The 26,679-nt window shown below is 34.9% G+C and overlaps 1 protein-coding gene across 1 annotated transcript in view; it reads left to right on the top strand.

Annotated features, from left to right (window-relative positions):
• The first annotated feature begins 564 nt into the window (after positions 1-564).
• The window catches only part of LOC110465581 (putative ammonium transporter 3), a 29,686-nt gene continuing 3,571 nt past the window's right edge, over positions 565-26,679 (top strand). Inside the window, exons 1-7 of the mRNA XM_021521506.1 lie at positions 565-727; positions 15,071-15,620; positions 16,094-16,165; positions 19,337-19,396; positions 20,906-20,982; positions 23,122-23,270; positions 25,922-26,089. Coding sequence (XP_021377181.1) covers positions 595-727; positions 15,071-15,620; positions 16,094-16,165; positions 19,337-19,396; positions 20,906-20,982; positions 23,122-23,270; positions 25,922-26,089 — 1,209 coding nt within the window. The 5' untranslated portion in view covers positions 565-594. The remainder of the gene's footprint in view (positions 728-15,070; positions 15,621-16,093; positions 16,166-19,336; positions 19,397-20,905; positions 20,983-23,121; positions 23,271-25,921; positions 26,090-26,679) is intronic.

The following is a 26,679-nucleotide window of genomic DNA, read 5'->3' as shown; positions in this document are numbered from 1 at the left end:
AGCACATAATAAACTTAGGTCCTGGGTTCGAATCCTGTTTTAGCCTCATTGCATTGCTACGCCCAGAATACTATTATAAATATCTTTTTATTCATTTTATATTATGGTGTTTCATAAAAGTTGCACATGATGTGAATTTCTTTTCAGAAATGACTAATCAAAGCTAAAACCTTACCGTGAAAAGTTTTCGATGCATAGTTTTTAGCAGTGACAAGGAATCCTTAAACTTTATCCAGACATTGACCTTTTATCTCCCTAGTCAATAAAACGATAGTATGATATCATACTACACTTTTCAAACGATAAAAGAAAAATGCCCAACATGATGTACATGTAAATTGATGATGCATTCATGTATACTCCGTATGATAATACAATTTGTATTTTATGTTCTAGATCTAGAAGTTTAAAGGAATCGTATACCACACTGATCTTCCACGACACATAAAAGGGATGTAAACGCCAAATATTTACCATCTGCATCAGACACGATTTGTTTCGTTATGGAATTTAAGTTTCGTAGAGACAATGGCTGAAGAAGCAATTACTAATGACAATGACTGACCCACTGTTTGCGATAAACATTATCTGAAAATGTCAAACCCGAATATATTGGTTGTCACCAATACCACTACCAGCGTGCCCGTGACTGGGGAAGTCAGTATAACGTGGGACGATGCTACGTGGATTCTTACAAGTTCTTTTATCATATTCACCATGCAGTCGGGTAAGTATGTCTCGTACAGTCAGGGGTGCAACTCCAAATTCAATCACACAAGTTTCATATTTTTGAAGAAAGGACGATCAACCGAGGTGTCTTAGTCGCCTTCTATCACTGGCTCCTTTTTAACAGCGAAATATGTCATTGCAAGAGCTGTTTTTTAACAACAGTTGTTATATATAAGGATTAAACGGCATTTTGTTTCATACCAATGCTGTTCAATACTTATATTTGAATCTTAAATTTTATAGTTTATATTAGTCTTCATATAGGCATTCCCTTAATTTGTTGATATTGATGTGTCGTCAGTGCAAACGAGATTCAAGGAACAGCCTAACGTTACCAAAATGTTTGCTTCTAATGGTTGTCTAAAGTTATTCGAGACGGGAGGGGAAGCTTCAAAATGACGCTGATCAAATTGAGTTCATTGCCCTATCAACGCAATCTCCCCTGGTAATGCTTATAGAGGAACTTCTTGTGCGATAAACATATTCTACAATGGTAAATATAAGCAATGAACTGCTAGACGAAGGCAGTTTCAAAGAAGCGCGCTAGTGCTTCATCTTGGACATGACTTTGTCAAGTTCGTATACATATTGCCTATGAATGTCAATTTAAAATAGTTCAATGCTTAAATTTACCACTGTAGAATATGTTTATCGCATAGAAAATGCAATTATACATGTTATTTTCATTCAGCATTTAGGTTAAATACTATATGTATCGTACATGCTTGTTCCATTAATAGAACAGCCATTTGTCCAAGGTCGATCAGTGGTTTCCAACGAAACAAATATGACGTCATTCATAATGATGATGTCAACAATCGACTCGGGCATGAATGCCATCAAAAGGTGATCAGGTTATACATGTAAAGTGGCAATGCCATAGAGTGGTAAAGATAGGCTGTAATAGCTGTTGATGTTCAAGGGACACACAGAGTTTTGGCAAATTTTGATATCGGTTGGCTGTTTACTGTCAGAGCTTACGCGACCCTTTGACTTAAGTCACCTTCAATATTTTAAGGCATATATTTTGACAAGAATATACCAACACCACCCTGCAGAATTTTGGTTTTTCTTCTTTGATCTGCTGACATCATTACAACAATCAGGATCTTTTTCTTGTCCTCCTTGTCCTGTCCATTTCTTTTTCTGTCTACATTCTCTTTCCGTCGGTGTCTCCCTAGGCACCCGCCTTCAAATGATCTCAGCTGTTGCGAGGAGGTTAAACCCAAAAAAACAATCGGAGCCAGTGGTAATAATGTATTTTAGCATAATGTCATTGTTCCTACGCTGTTAACGTCTTTGATTTGTTATTACAGTTGGTTTACCAATGTAACAAGAATGGTATACCTTGTAACGTTTCAGTGACTACCTGAAATGTTTAGTAATGAGATAAATAATACCATTCACGTCATAATAGACAGGCGGCCCACTCCAACACCTACGCTCACGTCGACGGGGCGGATTTAGCAAACCATCTTAAAAACACGGAATGTGTTAATTTCAAAATTTGCCTACTCACTTTCTCTTAATTGTCAAAGGATCTCCTTTTAGATTTTTGATGTGTAGGGTAATAGTTTTCATATTGCACGAAAGAAACACAATACGCCAGCCCGGAAGTGCTATATGGATGGTCGGGTGGCACAGTGGATAGTGCACTTGCCTTTCACCATGGCGACTGGGTTTCGATTTCCCGATCGGACGTGAAAAGGTATGGGGTCGCCTGCCCTAACACGTGGGTTTATTCTGGGTACTCCGGTTTCCTCCCACAGTAAGACCCCGCGCGCGCTAACATCGGAGCCAACAAGAGTGTTTAGTATAAGTTGGTACAACTTGATGCATACTTGTTGTAAAATAAATAAAGTTTATATTTATATTTAAAATGCTGTAGGGTTATTTGCTATAAAGTGTACAAGATACTCAAGAGAAACATGACAAAACCGATCAAAACAATATTTATTCTAAAACATTTTGGTCAACTTTTATATATCATTGGCTTTATCGCCGTCCTCCAACCACTGTTTTGCAATCACATCAATTATAAGTGATATATACCACTGCAAATGGCGCCACAATGGAATCGATACTGAAACCGATAATAGTTCCATTTTTAGAAGAAATTAAGTCTGAAAGTCTCGATGGAATCTTCAACTATCAATAAAAATTAAAAGAAACATTTAAATATTTATGGATTTTCTGGCTCAATAACTTGTACCATATTTTACTGTTTGCTCTAACCCATATCAGCTCTCGCCGCATTACACCCCAAAATCCGTATCAGCCCCCGCCGTATCACACCCCAAAACCCGTATAAGTCCCCGCCGTATCACACCCCAAAACCCTTATCAGCCCGCAAAACCCGTATCACACCCCCTTCGGAAATTATTCGTTTTTCAATATTTCAAAAGATAAATAGATCATAAGATAGTAGCTTTTATTAGTAAGTATGTAATAAACAGAAAATAACATGCCTTTTTCCATATCACACCCAGTATCAACCCTCGACCAATATCAGTCATCGGGCCTTCGGCCCTCGGGCTGATATTGCAGTTTCGGGTTGATACTGGGTGTGATATGGAAAACGGCATGGATCATTCTCTATTTATCGAATATTAAAGCTAAAAGAATTTTCAGGACAGATAAGACACACATCATTAATATTTCATTAATATTTAATCAATACAACTGTTTCGCCCCTAGCATCTTAGAAGGACGAAACAGCTGTATGATGCAGTGTAATTCTGTTTTGACATACTGTATCTGTTACCAAATGTCCAAGGTGCAGTCACCTGTACGTGTGCTACGTGCATCTTTGTAGGAAATTTGTAAATGTGTAAGTGAAAGGAAACTCTCCATGACTGATCATGCATCGCACATTTTCAACGACAGATAATGAGCGAGATGAATTTGGTTGTGTGAAACCGACTGAACTTAATATATATGAACGCTGTCCTTTCCCTTTGTAGGTTCCTTTAAGTAGACGATAGTATACATGTATTGCCCTTACTTTGGGGAAACACAATTCTTTGTTTCTCCTCGAATAACAATGTTCAACGAGGACTTCTAGAAACAAGAAATCGTGGTTCCCGAAAGTTAGGGCAATACATATTTCATTGTGCCGAAAAACAGTAATAACTCAATATTAGAGACGATCAGGTTGATACGCCAGTGCTGTCGTCTGCTTGTCATTCGGAACTAGTTAGTGGCGGCTCTTGTGGGGTTTTATAAAGAGACTACGAATAAGGGAAATATGGCGACAGGATTTGCTCTTGCCCCGTCATGTGACCAGTATCATCCAATCAGACACGCTGTTATAAAGATGAGGTATAATAATACCAATTGTTTTATCAGCCAGTCTGTTTTGTCCTTCTAAAAACCGATTCATGGTTTTTATTCAAACCCTCAGAGAAAATTCTGATTTTTTGAAATTACTGCCTAGTACAAAGCCAATAATGCTCGAATGCAGGTAGATAACTTGTCTAAAGTTGTCTCTGGAGATAAGCCTCCTACTTCAAACTAGTTGCTTTTGATGTTTAATTGATTCTAGAACGACGACTCAAAAAGCTGGGTTTTGATATCTGGTTTGTCACAATCTTAATGGTGTTGTACTTTGCTAGATAAAAAGGTCGAGCGAAAATAGGTGAGGCAGTGTAATTTCGATAGTATACATATGTTATCATTCGTGTTTTAAAGAGTTTCTTATTTTGTTTTGCGTTCTGCTATGTTATAAGAAATACACAGGTTTTAACATTTGTGAACAAGAAAGATAAAAATGGCACGCAAAATGAAAATTATCAGAATGTTCGCCATTAACTCATTGCTTCTAATTTAAATAGATATTACATTATTCCTTATCTATATATTTAATGACAAAATACGTTTACCTATATTAATAAGACAAAGTCCCTGTCGACATCCAAATTAAAAGTCAGATGCTAATAATATATTATATATAGTAGTATTATTTCGATTTTTAATATCCTCATGAATTATGAATTACCATTATTATTACAAATTCCTCTTCGATTGATTGGTCACTGATTAAATTCTGCAATGCCTATGACGCACAACAGAGGCTTTTCCCTATTGACCTTGGTGCTTGGGCCTGTTCGATTTGCGCTTATTTGGCACCCGCCGGCCGATCTAACTGGCAGGGCGCATTGCTCGAATGGAAGAAATGTTACGCTGCCGTGCTACCCGGCGTACTATTTTGTTCCCCCTATAGACAGTTAATAAAATGGTAAGTCTCACTTTTATTTTATAATCGAGAAAACGTTTTCATCTTCAAAAATAATTAAAAAAAAAAACAGCATACCAAAACGTCAACAAAAAAACGTCAACAAAACCATAGTTCGAACTCGATAATACTAGATAACACTAGATAACACTAGATAGTACTAGATAACACTAGATAATGCTAGATAACACTAGATAATACTAGATAACACTAGATAACACTAGATAATACTAGATAATACTAGATAACACTCGATAACACTAGATAACACTAGATAATACTGGATAACACTACATAACACTAGATAACACTCGATAATACTAGATAATAATAGATAACACTAGATAATACTATATAACACTAGATAATACTAGATAATACTAGATAATACTAGATAACACTAGATAACAATCGATAACAATCGATAACACTAGATAACACTAGATAATACTGGATAACACTACATAACACTAGATAACACTCGATAATACTAGATAATACTAGATAACACTAGATAATACTATATAACACTAGATAACACTAGATAATACTAGATAATACTAGATAACACTAGATAACACTCGATAACACTAGATAATACTAGATAACACTAGATAATACTAGATAACACTAGATAACAATCGATAACAATCGATAACACTCGATAACACTAGATAATACTAGATACCACTAGATAATACTATATAACAGTAGATAACACTAGATAACAATCGATAACAATCGATAACACTCGATAACACTAGATAATAATAGATAACACTAGAAAATACTATATAACAGTAGATAATACTAGATAACACTAGATAACACTAGATAATACTAGATAACACTAGATAACACTAGGACAAAACATGAACCAAAGGAAAGATTTACATGGAGACAATTTAAAAAGTGCAAACAAATAAGACCAGGTGTTCCGGAAGGGTGAGCGTCTTCTGCTTCATAAACCACACCCATCATGGAAATGAAAATCATCTCCCAGTGATGTCACGTCCTCAAATCGAAAACACGGGAAGTGACAACTAAACCACAAGGTTCACTTTTCAGCATAAACAAAATCATCGACCTTCATATCACAAATAAATAACATATTCATCATGACTGCGACCATAGTCTTCATAGTCCTTGTATACCAACAAGACAAATGTGTATACAAGTAGTGGTTAATCTCTACTTTTTTACAATAAAATCTATGTAACAAAATGTAATATCTTTTAAATTGCTCCAGGCGGACAGTTCGCCAAAAAGCTTGGTAAGAACATGTAACTATGCGAGCCTTCAATTGTTTCTGACATATTCTAGGGGTGGAGAGAGCTTAAGTGATGCTTCTATAAATCATTACGTCTCTATATGGTTGTATTTGGATTCTTGATAGTGCTCTTAATATGATATGTGTACACATTTGAAACTGTCATTACATGTTCGAAAGTTTACTCCCGGCTTTTTAACGGTAAGCCATTTCTTGAAAGCCCCCGTGTCCGATTCCAGCACAGACCCCGTAACAATGCGTCGCGTGACAATGTATATCATAGACCAGAAATATACTGATATCGTTCTGATTGTTCGTAAAGAATGTTACCGGCAGGGTTTCATATCGATCTCAGCGTCCTCTGTGGAATGAATTACATTGCAGGACTAATCATTGTCATACAAATATCGGCACTTATAACTAGACTTTTGTGTCTATCTGTCTTCTTGTGTTGTATATAGAGCTGTAGTAAATGGACTTGCTGTCATCGTTATGATTGGCCAGATCATGTACTCTTGTTGTGGCACATCAATTAAAAACGAGACTGATATATGAGATTACAGGAATTAACAATACCAGATTTCGACAGTAAATCATAGGCAATTTTATACGGATATGGCAGTACATTTGTTTGTTTATAGCGTACCTAACAGTGTTACATGTTCATTTGATGAAAAAAATGCGTACATGCCTTTTTTAATAGGGACACATGGACAATAATTTACATGTACCGTGAACAAATTAAGAAATGTCGATCAATCAATTGTATGTACCATTGAATTCAACAAATATAAAAACACATGTATAACTTCTTCTATAAACAACATTTTTTTTTATCTCGACATGTATTTGCACATCACCATGGAATGGAAGTTATCGATTTTCACATCAAACTATATTTAAGTATAGCATTGCATGTAAGTTGTGGGGTAGATATTTAGCTAATGATATTTTAAAGTGGCACTTTAGAAAGTGGATGAGTTATTCTGTAAAAATATTTTTTAGTTAAACGACTCTAACAAATGGTATATTGCTACAACCAAGAGGCAATCTATTTTGATGTAGCAAATTACACTTTGGTTATTTATGTATGTAACTATTGAATTAGGCATTACATGAGTAATTTATGAGAAAGCGTTTTTGAAATTACTTGCGAACTTTCTGAACTATAGTATTATAATTTTTAAAGAGTCTTAACATTAATGTATCATGGAGCTAGGCTTAATGATCTGTCCACTCGGCCGTAACGGCTTTGTTATTGCTTTTAAGCATAGGCAGAAATTATGTAACCATGATATTTTTGGTAACAATTAGGGATTACACAAAATATTTGCCTGTAAATACGGTTCTATTAGGGATAAGTCAAAACTCCATTTGATCAAGAATAAACTTTTTTTTTCTTTTTTCTTTTATTTTAACTTAACAGCATATTTTCAACGGAAATTTTGATAATTCCTATGAAATGAATATATATTAATGCAAAGTTCGATTAAACTACATTATGAAAATTTGGTGTTTATAAAATTTATTTTAGTTATACAAAATATGGCCAACATTATTTTCAGTAAGTCTACTAATTAAACTCAGATCCAAGCTGTTTAAGGCAATATTTTAGTATTTGTAGGATATAAACGGCATCAGATTTTGAAGTATCAAAAACGTCCTAAACCTTCAGTTTGGTTTGGGTTGGTTTCAAAGGGTTTAACGTCCTATTAACAGCTACGGTCAGTTAATGACGTGCATCTATGTTTCTGTGCTGGAGACTGGGTATGTTGATGCAATTGCCTCCATGTGATAGCTCGGTTCTGATGCCGACTTTATAGTGCTATCTCACTGAAATACCATTCCGAAGGCACCCAACAAAGCATTCCGCCCGATCACATTATACTGACATCGTCTGAGGTAGTTGTTTCCATTTCGCTAAATGCTGAACGTAAAGCAGGATTATAACAACTACCATTTTGAGGACCTTGGTATGTCCTGACCTAGAGACAGGACCCATTACCTTCCTCACCTGAGTGAACGCTCAACGCCTAAAGTCAAAATTTAGGCACTGCCAAGGAAGGCGCTAGGAAATAAAAAAAAGTTAGAAGCAAGGAGAAATATAAAGATTCCAAATACTGCAATGGGAGCAGCAGATTTATTTTGGTCGCTTTTGTGTCCCAAAGTAGAGGACACAGAAGCAAATCCCCAATTCTGCAGGGGTTTGCACATTAGGCGCCTCTTACGATACATGCAGTGGGTAATAGCGGATGTATTCTGTTTTCGGTCTCCGACCTGCAGGGGTGTAGGAACCTTCAATCAATACCGCAAACGAAATTGAGTTTTGAAGATGTCGGTTTCCTGGATGATGAAAAAATAGCTCTTCATATCTTTTTGCAGGTGTCTGATATATAGCTAACATTAAATTCAAGCAACGCTCACCTGTCATGCTATCGTTGCCGTCAATTGTATTAAGCTCTCGGAACCATTTAACAATTATCCGACAGGTTTCTTTAACGATATTTCATCAGTATTATACATGCTTAATTTCTGTGAAGTATGCACTAGTTCGGGGACAAAAATCACCAAAAATATTACACCACTCAATAGACCGCCATTTTCCATGTAAAGCTATGCAATATTTGACTTAAAACACGTTAAAGTGAATTAGCTACACACGGATTTTTTCACCATCTTACCAATACTTTGTTTAAAAGCTGCAAGCTGATAAACAATTGCATTATTAAAGCTAAATATGGAAACAAATTAAGGAAAACATAATAATTGGTTAAAGAATTCGGTCAAAAACACCAGGTCACAATGCTATGTTTGAAATACTATACATTATTAGAATTAGATGTACTAGATATCTCCCACTAGATTTCAGAAACATTTTAGCCAGTGGTGAGAGGAGCATATCAATTCATATTAAATCATGTATAAATATTTATATATGTTAATGCTGTATCAGAAATTGTATAAGAAATGATCAAACTATATCGTTTTGTTAATTTGATTTCAAGCGATATGTTTATTTGTTTACATACAATATGGCCTCCCAGATATTGAGTAACTTTAAATAATGCATGAGTAGAGGGAATATATTATCTTTTATAGAACAGAAAACAGTACCTATATACCAATGATGTTATTCATTGCTGATTTTTTTTCAAAACCTTTGCAATGTTTACTGCTGTTTACTAGTGCAATGCGTGTACATGATCCGAACAATGAATCCTGGTTTGACAAGGACATGTTTATAAAAATCATATTTCATTTTATTTTCCGTTTAAATATATAATGTTAAAACACAGCTATCAGGGGCGTAGCTAGCGTTTGTTTTGAGTGGATTCATTAGGGAGCGGGATTAGTGCAAAACCTCGGTAGGGGGGCAAATGAGTGCAACAAGCAGTGTTCTTTCTGTTTGAAAAATTGATGGAATCACCTGCGCACCGGCGTGTAGGTGACTGCACGCCTGGTTATATTCAGTCGTTTTTCGAGAACTTCATGACGTCCAGATTAGTCGACAGAGTAAAATGAGTTTTACAACTGAGATGTGAAGGTGTTGTTTGTAGAAACATTAATATATTTTGTCTAAAACTTTTATAATTTATCATCACATATAAAGGTGAACTATTCGTGTTGTTTGCTCTGTTTATTTTTCGAGTGGATTATCAAAGGTGAATGCACAACACAGTTATTGGAAATAAATCCGATAAAGAGGGACAACAAATAAAGAAAAGTGTAATCATGAGTTTCACATTTGGCACCTGTCATTTTGTCTCCCGTTACATGTAGATGCCCGGGTGTATGCTGGTAGCTTACACGATATGTAGATAATAGCATTGTAAAGCTGGTAATCAGGTCAGGATTAAGTTACCTCAGTGTTGATTGAAGCTTCACAGGTAGTAAACCATGATTACGTATTGCCTATTGGTCGACAGAACACAGCATCTCCTGGTACTTTACAATGGAGACAATCGGCCGTAATATGAAAATTTCTTAAGGATGTATATCTCTGAGAAGTCAAAAAATTCCTGTATTAAACTTTTTTTCTTATATGTTCGCTTTTGTGCTATGATCGGTAAAAGATACCAATTTAACACAAATTGTGATTTTAGGTGATTTTTGGGTTTATACCATTTTCATACAATTTCTTCCAAGTGTGTCATTAGATATGTATGAATGTTTGTAGAATTTTCTCTCAAATTATGGATGTAAAATTTCTTAATCTTATTCTTTTAACTGAGAAAGCCGATTTTAGTTACCCCTACCCCCTATTTGTTAATGAAAAAATACTATTTTGTTTACCATATTTTGCAGATTAAACGCTTGATATAAAAAGTTCTGCTATTAAACTTTTTTTGATATGTGTTTCTCTTTCTAAAACATCCACAAAAATGGGGGGTCCATGTGCTACTTTTTTTGTCCCATTATCATTTGTGTTATTTTTTTTTTACCTTTTTCGGGGTCAAAAATCAAAAGTGCTTCAGTTACACTAAATACGTAAAAAAAAATATCAATAATGTATATTTTTCCAGTTTGTTGCATATTATTTTTATCATATTAAACATTATAATGTTGTACAGCAAAAGTAAACCTGCTACAATTAAAAATGGCGACACAATGACATATTTTATATCGCTCAGACACAACTTGGTATGTAAAAAGGGATCAATTAACTATCCCATCATATTATAACTTATGTCGTTTTTATCTACTGTGGTTTAAGCCTGTTGACTACATTCATTCCTGATAGTCTCTACCTATATATTTGCTATTTGCGACCTATTCCCGACTTTGATTTAACCTTCGTCTGACGTCGTTATGTTGTGATATAGATTTTCTATGTTAATATACATCTCATGTTATAATTTGATATCCCCAATATGACTGCAAGGCAATACACAAACATCCAATACATTTGCTTTTAATTATTCAAAGGACTGGCGACTTGTTTTGGGTAGATTAAACCGTGACCGTCCTGAAAATATTCAATATTTTATGAAAAGCATTCATCTGCGACAAAGGCAGGATCGATTTCTTTAATATACAATACACGTTGAATCTCCCGACAATACAACCCGATGAAGTGTACACTGTGCCCACGCTAAAGGCAATACCTTTGCTGTACACACATAATTCTCGTACACATCTGTTATCGGTTACTATGACGAGGGGACAAAAGGCTATATTACGCCTATTATCAGTCACTATGACAAGGGAACAATCAGTTACTATGACGAGGGGACTAAAGGCTATATCACACCTATCACAGTTACTATGACGAGGGAACAATCAGTTACTATGACGAGGGGACAAAAGGCTATATCCCACCTATTATCAGTTACTATGACGAGTGGATAAAAGGCTATATCACGCCGAGTTTCAGTTACTTTGACGAGTGGACAAAAGGATATATCACGTCTATTATCGGTTACTATGACGAGGGAACAAAAGGATATCTCACGTCTATTATCAGTTACTATGACGAGGAGACAAAAGGCCATCTCACGTCTATTATCAGTTACTATGACGAGGGGACAAAAGGCTATATCACGCCTATTATCAGTTACTATGACGAGGGAACAAAAGGATTTCTGACGTCTATTATCAGTTACTATGACGAGGAAACAAAAGGATATCTCACGTCTATTATCAGTTACTATGACGAGGAGACAAAAGGCTATCTCACGTCTATTATCAGCTACTATGACGAGTGGACAAAAGGCTATATCACGCCTATTATCAGTTATAATGACGAGTGGACAAAATGCTATATCACACCTATTATCAGTTACTATGACGAGTGGACAAAAGGATATATAACACCTGTTATCAGTTACTATGACGAGTGGACAAAAGGATATTTCACGTCTATTATCGGTTCCTATGACGAGGGGACAAAAGGCTATATCCCACCTATTATCAGTTACTATGACGAGTGGACAAAAGGATATTTCACGTCTATTATCGGTTCCTATGACTAGTGGACAAAAGGCTATATCACGCTGAGTTTCAGTTACTTTGACGAGTGGACAAAAGGATATATCACGTCTATTATCGGTTACTATGACGAGTAGACAACATGCTATATCACACCTATTATAAGTTACTATGACGAGTGGACAAAAGGCTATATCACGCTGAGTTTCAGTTACTTTGACGAGTGGACAAAAGGATATATCACGTCTATTATCGGTTACTATGACGAGTAGACAACATGCTATATCACACCTATTATAAGTTACTATGACGAGTGGACAAAAGGCTATATCACGCTGAGTTTCAGTTACTTTGACGAGTGGACAAAAGGATATATCACGTCTATTATCGGTTACTATGACGAGTAGACAACATGCTATATCATACCTATTATAAGTTACTATGACGAGGGGACAAAAGGCTATATCACACCTATTATAAGTTACTATGACGAGGGGACAAAAGGCTTTATCACGCCTAGTTTAAGTTACTATGACGAGGGGACAAAAGGCTATATCATACCTATTATAAGTTACTATGACGAGGGGACAAAAGGCTTTATCACGCCTAGTTTCAGTTACTATGACGAGTGGACAACATGCTATATCACACCTATTATAAGTTACTATGACGAGGGGACAAAAGGCTATATCACGCCTAGTTTCAGTTACTATGACGAGTGGACAAAAGGATATCTCACGTCTATTATCAGTTACTATGACGAGAAGACAAAAGGCTATCTCACGCCTATTATCAATTACTTTGCCGAGGGGACAAAATGCTATATCACACCTTTTATAAGTTACTATGACGAGGGGACAAAAGGCTATATCACACCTATTATAAGTTACTATGACGAGGGGACAAAAGGCTATATCACGCCTAGTTTCAGTTACTATGACGAGGGGACAAAAGGCTATATCACCCCTATTATAAGTTACTATGACGAGGGTACAAAAGGCTTTATCACGCCTAGTTTAAGTTACTATGACGAGGGGACAAAAGGCTAAATCCCACCTTTTATAAGTTATTATGACGGGGGGACAAAAGACTTTATCACGCCTAGTTTCAGTTACTATGACGAGTGGACAAAAGGATATCTCACGTCTATTATCAGTTACTATGACGAGGGGACAAAAGGATATCTCACGTCTATTATCAGTTACTATGACGAGGGAAAAGAAGGATATATCACGTCTATTATCAGTTACTATGACGAGGAGACAAAAAGCTATCTCACGTCTTTTATCAGTTACTATGACGAGGGGACAAAAGGATATCTCACGTCTATAATCAATTACTTTGACGAGGGGACCTGTCCTACTCTACCCTATTACTGTGTATTAATTATTGTGACCAAAGAATTTCTCGTATCTACCTACCAACCTACCCACGTACCTACTATCAATTGTTACGATATGAAAGGGAAATGGTATTCCCACAACTATAACAATGTATTGTTACTGTGACTTTATACTATCTCGTATCAATGATCAATTACTCTGACGAGGAGGTAATTGACTCTCACAGTATCTCATATTGATCTAGTTCTATATCTGACACCTCATTAACCTTCTACAATATATGTAGAAAGTGTTCCGATCTTCAATCGATTTGATCATAACAACTTAAATGCTTCATTTTAGTTTCATTAAAACAAACCAAACTTACAGTGACATCGTTCTATTCAGTCATCATTTGCATATGGGCTGCACGTGGAGTTAAATTGTATAGCTACAATTGATATACCTTAATCCATTAAAGGTGAAGCCTTTAAGTGTTGTAGGTGGAGACTTTAAATATTGTAGGTCGAGACTTTAAGTATTGTAGGTGGAGACTTTAAATATTGTAGGTGGAGACTTTAAGTATTGTAGGTGGAGACTTTAAATATTGTAGGTGGAGACTTTAAGTATTGTAGGTGGAGACTTTAAGTATTGTAGGTGAAGACTTTAAATATTGTAGGTGAAGACTTTAAGTATTGTAGATGGAGACTTTAAGTATTGTAGGTGGAGACTTTAAATATTGTAGGTGGAGACTTTAAATATTGTAGGTGAAGACTTTAAATATTGTAGGTGAAGAACTAAAACCATGTACTTACAGATTTTACAAATATATTTGATAAAAGATAACAAAACTGTTGCTCAGATGTTCCATATTGTACTGTGATCCGGGATATCTTTTCTGTTTTATTTCGTTCTTTATGCCATTGCAGGTAGGGCTAATTTTTAAAGATACAATTAGATGCTATTAAAAGAACCGGATAGTTAGTTCAACATTAACGGAATTGTCATCAAATGCCAGAAGATGGAAACTTCGTGGGGCGATAATAGTTTACAGTATATAGGATATTGTTCCTTTCATTATTAAGGTACATGGTACCCCTGCATTGGTTATAATCACAAGGAAGAGTTCTACTGTTTTTCTGAGTATTGCTTAGAGTCATTTCCTATAAAAGTATTCATCTCTCATTTTATACGGATTATTTAAAGTATTTATAATTCCAGGATAACGTCGATAAAGTATAAAAATGACTATTTTGTTCCATTTTTTATTTCCATTTTTGTTAACAATAAATTAAAACTTTGAACGACTGTAATAACGCGAGATATGATTAATATGATATGCTAGTGCTGAAAATGGCACGCACGAACATCTCATAAAAGTGAGATATATCTTAACTTAATGTTACTCCTTAACTCATTTACAGCACAGTCTCGATTTTTTTTATTAAGATTCAAAAGGCAACTCTTCAACAAAGATATGTGTCCACAGCGAAAAATAAGGAAAAGCTTTGCTATTATATACTTTGGCGTTGGAATGTGGAAATATATGTCTGTATCATGTTTTAATGTACAAACTTACCGTTACAGGGTTTGGTTTGCTCGAAGCGGGAGCTGTGACTAATAAAAACGAGGTCAACATAATGGTAAAGAACGCGGCTGACGTCATTTTTGGTGGTTTGACGTATTGGTCGTTTGGGTTCGGCCTCAGTTTCGGAAAGGACCAAGGTGCAAACATGTTCTGTGGCGTGGGGAACTTTTTCGTCGACGCTGACGATGATCAGATGGGAGTCATATTTTCTACGTTTGTGTTCCAGCTTTCTTTCGCCACCACCGCTACTACTATTGTGTCTGGTGCGATGGCGGAGCGAACTAAACTGTGTTCGTACATCATCTTTAGCTGCGTTAATACTGTGGTGTACTGTATACCAGCTCATTGGCTGTGGGACGATATTGGCTTCCTACGCAAACTAGGCGTCGTAGACATTGCTGGTGCCGGCGCTGTACACTTAATCGGTGGTGGTTCTGCATTAGTGGCAGCAGTCATGCTCAAACCAAGGTCAGGACGGTATGACCATGGAACAGAATCCTTACCTATGGGGAACCCTGTCAACTCACTTCTGGGAACCTTCATGCTTTGGTTCGTTCACAAAATCAAAGCACGCAAATACCCTGATACATAATAGAACTTATTAGAACTTAAAGGATCACTTTTTGTTTTGTCAATTTTCTTACCTATTCAAAACATATATTCAAAGGATGGTTTTGCTTGTTTCAGATTCCTTTTCATTCATTTTATTTCTTATAAAAGAGCATTTAAACATTTCAAACTAAGCTTTAACTAATATGAATACAGGTCAAATTATTGTTTTCTTGAAAAATTAACTTTTTTTTTCAAATACGTATGCGTATAAAATATAATATATAGCACATTAGACAATATACATTTCTGAAACGAGATATTAAAATCATACATGAATATCAATATTTTGAGTAGTAAAATAATAAAATAGGTATAAGAACAAGCTTAATTAATTATATATCACTTTGACTTCGTAAGTAGTTGTTTTATTTACATGATAAAATGCGCCTCTTCCGTCATTTCCTGTACAGGTGGGGCTGGCTGGGGTTTAACTGTGGAAGCACCTTTGGTATCTCTGGAGGGAAGTGGAAACTGGCTGCCAAGTAAGTGACGTCAAAATGATCAATTGTAATGTATCAATTGACTCTACTAATATGCAGTGATAGTACCGTAGTAATAGATTTCCAAGGGCTCAGCATCATTGTACCCATATGAAAAAACGGTAGGCAAAGAAGTAATAACGACGGTGCAGGCAACGGAATTTGTCAATTTTTTAGGGCAATTCATCCCTTTTTCAAGACAGAAAAATGAACACTTCTATATAACAACATATAACAAAGATAAACAGTGACTTTGTTTATCTTCGTTATTATTTCAATGCTTATATATCTATTTTAGTTATTTTTTAACCAACGAAAATAGCCAATGCAGGTCGAGGATCGAGAAAAGAATACACCTGCTGTTACACACTGCACGTATCGTAAGAGGCGACTAACGGGAGACACACCTATGAAGGGTATACTGACAACGGGTGAACCAGCTTGCAAAAATAGGGATTTGTTTTGTGCCCTCTAATTGGGGACGTAAAAGCGACCTACATAAACCTGCTGCCCCCATTGCAATGTGTGGGATATTTATTTTTTTGTCTACTTCTAGCCACCGTTATTTCCTAGCGCCTTGCTTGGCAATACCTCACTTTTGGCTTTAATGTTGAGCGTTCACCAAGGTGAGAAAGGCAATGGGTTGTGTCCCCAGGTCGGGACATTCCAAAGGCTTTAAAAATGGTAGTTGTTAATCACTGATTAATGTTCAGCATTAAAGGTAATTGCAACAACTGGTTCACCCGTTGTCAGTATAATGTGACCGGGCGGATGCTTTGATCGGTGCCTTCGGCATAGTTTAAGTGAGATAGCACTATGAAGTCGGAATCAGATTTGCACTATCACAAGGAGGCAATTACATCAACATACCCTGTTTCCAGCACACATTCACACATGCACGCATACACGGCACACATGGAGGCGCGTCCGTACATCACTTTGGCTGTCAAAAGGACGTTAAACAGTAAAACCAAACCAATCTAACGAAAATCTTTTGTTTGGATCCAATGCCCTTATTGGATCATACTGTTGTTATCATATATGAGACCTATATAGATAACAGAAGGTGTATCCAAAACTTCACTCAGAGTTAAGATAATGTAGGAAAGAGTGGAGAGTAAACACAATGTACTGTGTCCAACTGATTGTCGCCTCAACGGACAATAACAAGCTGTCTTGCATTCCTACCAAACTCGGTATAATCGCATTCCTCTGATAGTAGTTCGCTTGAAATAGTTGATATTATTTTCTCCCACCCTTCATAGGTGTGTCTCCCGTTTTGACCAGAAAGATCAGCTTGTCACGCCTTAGGGGGAGATAGAGTCGTGCCGATTAGCAAGTGTTCAATTGTGACGTCATTTAAATGTGTCACCGGTAATTGTGACGTCATCACAAATGAATGACGATATTCATACCCCATATGCGTTTTTGCTTACAGACATGGCAGACTACTGTTGGTGGATTTGTGACTGAAATAATAGGATAGGAGAAAAATATTCATCCCCTACCTTGAGGGTGTAACAGTGAAATCTGCAACCCTCGGGGTGATTTGTTTGGTTGTTTTACACTTGGCAGACCCTCGGGTTAGACAACCAAAAAACCATCACCCCTCGGAAAGGGGATTTCTCTGTCACACCCTCAAGGTAGGGGAAGATTCTATTAATCCGTGTGACGCCTTCAAAAGTAAAGTCATTGCTATTTGCTAGTAGTTTTTGTTGTAATGTACTCAGAATATTGACTCAATTATCTCTTATTATATCTTATAATAAAGCCTGCATATATATTGGTGGTAAGTAAAGTCGTTACTATTTTCGAGTATTTTTTATTATTGTTAAACGTATTCCTCCTACGCTGCGGCTGCGCTTAAGTGTGACGTCATTCATAATTGATTGAAGCCAGCCAGGAGGAGCTGAAGCGAAAGACGTTTTATATGTGGCTTCATACAGAAGCTAATCCTTTTGTATTATGATTAAAGGCAAGCATTGAACTTTTTAAGATCAGTCATAATATGTTCAAATAAAGTATCTTATAACTGTATATATGTAAACATATGTAACAGGAGAAAGAGTAAATGTAACGGCCAGACCGGGGTTCGAACCCGGGACCCTCCGAACTCTAGACGGACCAATTGAGCTACCTGATCGCCGATGATCGACCCAGTCTAGTTCCGCTACACATATAGCCAAAATGTGAATGCATAGTGAACTCACCTAAGAATCTTGACCATTACCTTCATCACTATCTTTGTTTGGGCAAAGATGCCGCATACAACACTAACGTAACACTAACTGGAAGCAGAACCTAAGTTGTGTATTTATACAATGACATTCCCGTGAATGACTCCTCTCTCTGAATCCTTCTGAAGGGATACCTAGTGTATTGGGTTGTTATTGAGTCCAATCTTCTAAAAGGTTTGTAAATACAGGATTCTTTAATATCCTAGTGACAACCAAAAAGCTTATATATTTTACACGATCAAATAAACGTTTAAATGAGTTATTTTGGTAAAATATGATTTCATTACCATTTGTTCATTCGAGATCACAAACTAGAGACTTATATATATTTTTTAATCTATATGACAACATGTACACATGATGTACGTAGCTCTATCATGATAATTATGTTATTTTAGCATGGCTCCCTGAAACATGTGTCAGATCATTAACATGACGGGTCCAACATTGGTTGCAGAAAGCAGTCACGATTCCTGTTTTTGTTTTAGGTTTTATAATGTCTCTTTGTTCTGGTGTTTCATCGATTCCAGTTGTTGTCTTTTCGTACCGAATTTGTGTGGTTTGATTAGTGATTTTGTGTAAAGCCTTTTATATAATTTTAAACGCGAATTAAAAATTAACTATCCATTGTAGTCACAAGTTGTTGATTTGTAACGTTATACGGGCTTTGAAAGTCGTCGTTCTCCTTCTGTTTTAATTTCATATATGCAACGTAAACTTGAAATGTGGAGGTTTTTTCTTTTTAACTTTATTAGCCAAAATGGGTCCTAAATTGATTAAAAGGTTATATGGCACACGAAACGTTTATTTTGTTTGGCGTTCTGCATCGATTATGTGATTTATTTTGTATGTTTGCTAACTTCGTATTTAATATGAAGATTATTTGTCTTCGTGTGTTGACGATAGAGTATATGTTTCTTACTTTTATATTTGACAGATCTGCCGTTGTAACCCTATGTGGATCTATTGGCGGAGGTGTGATAGGAATTACTACCAGGTAAATTAGCACTGGATAATTTTTTAATTAGATTTCTTTCAAACAAATAGAGATATAGTAAACAGAGGCTTAAAAGCTGTACGATAATGAGCTTTTCATTTTGATAGCAACACAACTGGTGACACAGTATGGATCTATTTTTTTTATATATATGACAACGATATTTCGGATTCTATTCGATACATTTACATTGTAATAGACACCAAAGGAATGTCCGTCACGTGTAAAGATGTCACTTTGGTATGGACCAATCAGAACGTTATTTTCGAATCACTGCATTCAAGACCGCTATTGTGTTTGGTAAGATGCAGAGTAAGCGACATTAGAAAAAAAATGTTATTTCGGTAAATCTTTGCTACGGAAACAGAGATATTAGCTCAAACGCACATTTTAGAATCATTACAGGATGAAAACAGAAAATGGTAGGAATCGTTCAGTAGCATAAGGCCTTACTCACAAGCGTGACGTCACTAAAATCACGCTATTAATGCACACATTCGTTTGGTTTGGTAACATTTTTCTCGTAGTATGTACTTTGAAATGTTTTTTCTCTCGTTTGAGTATACCAATACGTTCACTCGTACTCCTCACTCGAGCAAATATTTGAATTCTGCCATTCTGAAACAGATATGGTATTCGAAGGGAAACCATGAAATATCATCAATGTACCATTGAATATTCAATATGTAAGCTAAATTTGGTAAATTTCACAGATATACAAACAGTACGATGTATTCTATTATTTAAGTTAAAATATATTTAGTATAAATGAACTATATTATACAGTACAGGTAAACGAATATAATATAAATTCCAAAGGTAAATGAACTATGATATATAAACCAGGTAAGTTTACATATATAACATTTCAGGTAAATTTATAATAGTATATAAATAGAGGTAGATGACCTATAAATTATATTACAGGTAAGTTTACACCTATAGTATATATCAATCTTAATGAATTATAACATATCTAGTGGTAAATGCTCTTATATGGTAGGATTATTATTATTTATACTACATAATCATATGATATATACTTATTGTACATGTAATACTATTATTTTTTTTTAAATCAATATAAAAAAAAATCTTAAGGGGATGTGTTATCTTTTCTTTTATTACTTAGTATATATATCTTATTAGCGAGATTAACGATAGCTATTTCACAACTATTATATATACATGTATCTTACATTAATATAGCAAGATTGACAATAGTTATATCAACATAAATGTTTTATTCAGGAGGAATAGTTGATTTTTTTACTGGATAAATATAGATTAATTAACAAGATTGAAGATAGCTTTTGAACAACTATTATGCAAAATTAAGTAAATATATATATTTAACGTGACCTTTTTTATTGAGTAGATAATTTTTCATAAATATCTTACATAGCGATATTGACGATGACCATTATGTATTAATAAACATTATTTTGCTACCTGTCTGTTTACTGTTTACCCTGTGCTTTCTTTTATAATTAGATATTTTCTTTACAGTTACATAACAAGAAAACGAAAGTTTGAAATCGAATACATTGTTAACAGTATCCTCGGAGGACTCGTGTCAATAACAGGTAATTCTAGGAAACCTGTCGGATACTATATATATAATTCTAGGAAACCTATCAGATATTATTTATATTATTCTAGGAAACCTGTCGGATATTATATATATAATTCTAGGAAACCTATCAGATATAATTTATATAATTCTAGGAAACCCATTTGATATTATTTATATTATTCTAGGAAACCCATCTGATATTATTTATATTATTCTAGGAAACATGTCGGATATTATGTATATAATTCTAGGAAACCTATCAGATATTATTTATATAATTCTAGGAAACCCATCTGATATTATTTATATCATTCTAGGAAACCTTTTGGATAGTATATATATAATTCTAGGAAACCTATCAGATATTATTTATATTGTTCTAGGAAACCCATCCGTTATTATTTATATAATTCTAGAAAACCTATCAGATATTATTTATATTATTCTAGGTAACCCATCTGATACTATTTATATTATTCTACGAAACCTACCAAATATTATTTATATCATTCTAGAAAACCTTTTAGATATTATTTATATTATTCTAGGAAACCTATCAGATATCATTTATATAATTCTAGAAAACCTATTAGATATTATTTATATCATTCTAGGAAACCCATCTGATATTATTTATATTATTCTAGGAAACCTGTCGGATTTTATATATATAATTCTAGGACACCTATCAGATATTATTTATGTAACTCTAGAAAACCCATCTGATATTATTTATATTATTCTAGGTAACCCATCTGATACTATTTATATTATTCTACGAAACCTACCAAATATTATTTATATCATTCTAGAAAACCTTTTAGATATTATTTATATTATTCTAGGAAACCTATCAGATATCATTTATATAATTCTAGAAAACCTATTAGATATTATTTATATTATTCTAGGAAACCCATCCGATATTATTTATATAATTCTAGAAAACCTTTTAGATATTATTTATATTATTCTAGGAAACCTATCAGATATTATTTATATAATTCTAGGAAACCCATCTGATATTATTTATATTATTCAGGGAAACCTGTCGGATTTTATATATATAATTCTAGGACACCTATCAGATATTATTTATATAACTCTAGGAAACCCATCTGATTTTATTTATATTATTCTAGGAAACCTATCAAATATTATTTATATAATTCTAGAAAACCTATCAGATATTATTTATATTGTTCTAGGAAACCTATCTGATATTATTTTTATAATTCTAGGAAACCTGTCGGATACTATATATATAATTCTAGGAAACCTATCAGATATTATTTATATAATTTTAGGAAACCCATCTGATATTATTTATATAATTCGAGGAAACCTATCGGATATTTTTCAAATGAAATAGCTATTTTAATTTCTCCTAAAAATATTATCATATACGCTTTCTATTTGCCAAACATATAATTTTGTATTAAAAGCAATATTTCATATATCGTTCTTTCGATCCATGTGCGACATGTGTGCGAAAGTGACGATTTGTTTCTAAAATATCAGTTTGAAGTGCGCTCAGGGGGCAGGTCGCATATTTCCCGCATATTATAGAGGGCCGGAGTTCTGACGTTAATCGACGACAGACCGATATGAAAAAAGTCGATAAAACGTCAGAATAATTCGGACCAATGGCGCGAGTAGACGTTCTTTTTTTTTTGAGAAAATACGTTCCCAAATGCTCGGAAATTGAAAAACCGTCCTTAAATCTTTCTCAACTTCTTCTTGAGTATTCTCATACTGACAACCCCTGATAATGAATTAATCATGCTACCGGTTGGTGGTTTAAAGTAGTATACAGATGATAAATGCACTATATAACCAAGGTGGTAAAAGCAATGGTTGAGATAAAATTCGTCACATTGATAAAAATGATTTAATCTCGTAATAATAGTATGCACCTGTTGTCAAATGTAAGAGAGTGACTTAATTCTACATTTGATATCAGGGGAAAGGCGCATCCGTCTGGGCTGGAGCAATTATTTTCATGTTCGAATTTAGGATTAAAACAGAAGCAAGAGTCAATTAGCCCGTGAAAGTTCATAGTACTTTGTGGTTTCCTACATTTGCATTGTTTATGTAAGACACAAAATTGTTTAACCCACTGATCACATCTGTTTTTCATATTAATAAGCTGCCTGTGCCATCATTAGACCATGGGAGGCCCTTATCGCAGGAGCCGTAGGGGGATTCATCGCCATCCACGCGCCTAAGTTCTTCAACTGGCTGCACGTGGATGATCCAGTGGGCGCCGTGTCTGTCCATGGTGTCGTCGGAATATGGGTAAAATTCCTGTTATATAATTATGTGATTATCATCATTTCAGATACATTTTAAACAAAATTTCTAACATTATAATTTATTTCTAAACATTTCTTAAAGTAGGTTAATATAGATTATATACAGAATCATATATATGTAACACAACCTTCAAAATGTGTGACATTATCATGGCTAGTATGATATGTACTCTGTCACCTTCATCGGATTAAGATGTTATCGGATGAAGGTTACAGAGTATTTATCATACTAGTCATCGAAACGTCACATCCACGAATAGTTCAGTCGTTGCGCTGTATGTGTAATGTGGTTTTATGTATCGCCATTAGTGTTGTTTATTTATTAATCAATAGTCCATAAGTAATCTTAACTTGATTGCTTGGTTCCTGAAGATTGATGCAAGATTAAAGTTTCAATATAAGTTACAAATAAAGGAAAAAATTGTTCTTTCGTTTGGTACGTGTAAAATTGTACTTAAATGTACATTGTGTACGTGTAAAATTGTACTTAAATGTACATTGTGTTCGTGTAACATTGTACTTAAATGTACATTGTGTACGTGTAAAATTGTACTTAAATGTACATTGTGTACGTGTAAAATTGTATTAGTCTGAGATCCATGTGTAAAGTATTATGTACATGTACTTTACAAATAACATTTTAAGGTTGGAGGTATATTTAAAATAGCACTTTAAGCTTGAGGTACATTTAACATTTAAATCTAACTTATAGATATATAAGATGTATATTTCAACTATGGGCACTTGTGAGTTAGTACTTTTAGATGGCACTTTCAGTACAGGAAGGGACACATTTTGGATGGCAATTCCATTTCCGTTAGGGGTACATTTCTATGGCACTTTCATTTTCGTGAGAGGTACATTTTAGATGGCACATTCAGTTCCGTTAGGGTTATATTTCAGATGGCACTTTCAGTTTCGTTAAGGATACATTTTAGATGGCACTTTCAGTTCCGTTAATGATACATTTTAGATGGCACTTTCAGTTCCGTTAGGGATACATTTCAGATGGCACTTTCAGTTCCGTTAGGGATACATTATAGATGGCACTTTCAGTTCCGTTAGGGATATATTTCAGATGGCACTTTCAGTTCCGTTATTGGTACATTTTAAGATTGCACTTTCAGCTTCGTTAGGGTTATATTTCAGATGGCACTTTCAGTTCCGTAAGAGGTATATTTCAGATGGCACTTTCAGTCCCGTAAGGTGAACATTCTATATGGTACTTTCATTTCCGTGAGGGGCACATTTTCGATGGCGCTTTCAGTTCCGTTAGGGGCATATTTTAGATGGCACTTTTAAGTTCCGTTAGGGGTACATTTTAGATGGCACTTTTTGTTCCGTTAGGGGTAAATTTTAGATTGCACTTTCAGTTTTATGAGGGGCACAATTTAGATGGCGCTTTCAGTTCAATGAGGGGTGTATTTTAGATGGTACTTTCAGTTCCGTTAGGGGTATATTTAAGATGTCACTTTAAGTACCGTGAGGGACACATTTGAGATTGCACTTTCAGTTCCGTGAGGGGCAGAATTTAGATGGCACTTCAGTTCCGTCAGAGGTAAATTGTAAATGGCACTTTCAGTTGCATAAGGAGCACATTGTAGATGGCAATTTCAATTTCGCTAGGGGCATATTTTAGATGGCACTTTCAGTTCCATAAGGAGCACATTATAGATGGCAATTTCAATTTCGCTAGGGGTACATTTTAGATGGCACTTTCAGTTCCATTAGGGGCATATTTTAGATTGCACTTTCAGTTCCATTATGGGCATATTTTAGATGGCACTTTCAGTTCCATTATGGGCATATTTTAGATGGCACTTTCAGTTCTGTTAGGGGCACATTTTAGATGGCACTCTCAGTTCCGTTAGGGGCACATTTTAGATGGCATTTTCAGTTCTGTGAGGGGTAAATGATTTTGGGTGTTAAAGGGCGTTTCTTACCTCATCGGGTTTCAATTTCATATTACAACTGGTTTAGGAGATATGGCATTAAAAAGATAGACATAAACCCGTATTTTCATAATAAATACGCGAGTATCGTCTGTTGTGATCTATTTAGTTGAAAACTCGCCATTTTTAAGGAAATTAACTCAACATGTTTCAATTTTTGAAAGCCTGTGCATGCACCAAGCAAAAACATATTTGACATGCTTAAACATCCCTACCAGTGTTCCAGTTTCTGCATAATAACACAATTAAGAGATAGCCCTAATTGATCAGTATGATGTTTATAATAGAAAATCGTAAATGAATTCAAGATGAATTTTTCAGTTCCGTTAGTGGTACATTTTAGATGGCACTTTCAGTTAGAGGCACACATAAGAGGTTACGCACACTTTTGCTCTCTGCACCCCCCGAATAGCTCATAGCAAAAATAAAGGCACGCAGTTAGCTATTTGATTGACCAATCGCTAGGCAAATACATGTCATTTGAAAATAACAGAAGAGCGATGATCGACTTAAAAGCCAATCAATTTTACTGTTACGCGACCGCGAGAATATTTTGCTGCTATGTCAAATGATTAAACTAGTCCCGTATCGAGGATGATGCTATTGGTACAGGTAAAACTGAATCTAGATACTGGAGATACTTTTATTGTTCTTATACCTAACGCTGCTTCTCACTTTTCAGGGTCTGATGGTAGTGGGTTTGTTCACGGAGAATGATCACTTGGAGAACCTCACGCTCGGGCGAAGCGGCCTGATACACGGGGGAGGTTTCTACCTGTTAGGTGTTCAGATGATGGCAGCTCTTATCTTATCTACCTGGTCATCTCTCTGTACATTCATTCTCCTCTTTGTGAGTAGTCACATACATAAACGTCTGTTGTACAAATGGACGGTTTCATGAGGTTTTCTTTCATAACGTGTAATCATTGATTATTAAAGTGATGAACAAAACGATATATACTGTATATACTGTTACGTTATACAACGTAATAAAAAAAACATTATCCTCTGACTAGATATGACTTGACTTTTATTTACACATAATTACAAATACAGTATCCTCTGACTAGATATGACTCGACTTTTATTTGTACATAATTACAAATACAGTATTCTCTGATTAGATATGACTTGACTTTTATTTGTACATAATTACATATACAGTATCATCTGACTAGATATGACTTGACTTTTATATGTACATAATTACAAATATAGTATCCTCTGACTAGATATGACTTGACTTTTATTTATACGTAATTACAAATAGAGTATCATCTGACTAGATATGACTTGACTTTTATTTATGCGTAATTACATATACAGTATTCTCTGACTAGATATGACTTGACTTTGATTTGTACATAATTACATATACAGTATTCTCTGACTAGATATGACTTGACTTTTATTTGTACATAATTACAAATACAGTATCCT

This window comes from Mizuhopecten yessoensis, unplaced genomic scaffold (genome assembly GCF_002113885.1).
Source record: "Mizuhopecten yessoensis strain PY_sf001 unplaced genomic scaffold, ASM211388v2 scaffold11091, whole genome shotgun sequence".
NCBI classification, from domain to species: domain Eukaryota; kingdom Metazoa; phylum Mollusca; class Bivalvia; order Pectinida; family Pectinidae; genus Mizuhopecten; species Mizuhopecten yessoensis.
Note: the sequence above shows the minus strand (reverse complement) of the source record. Positions and strands in the feature narration are given on the sequence as shown.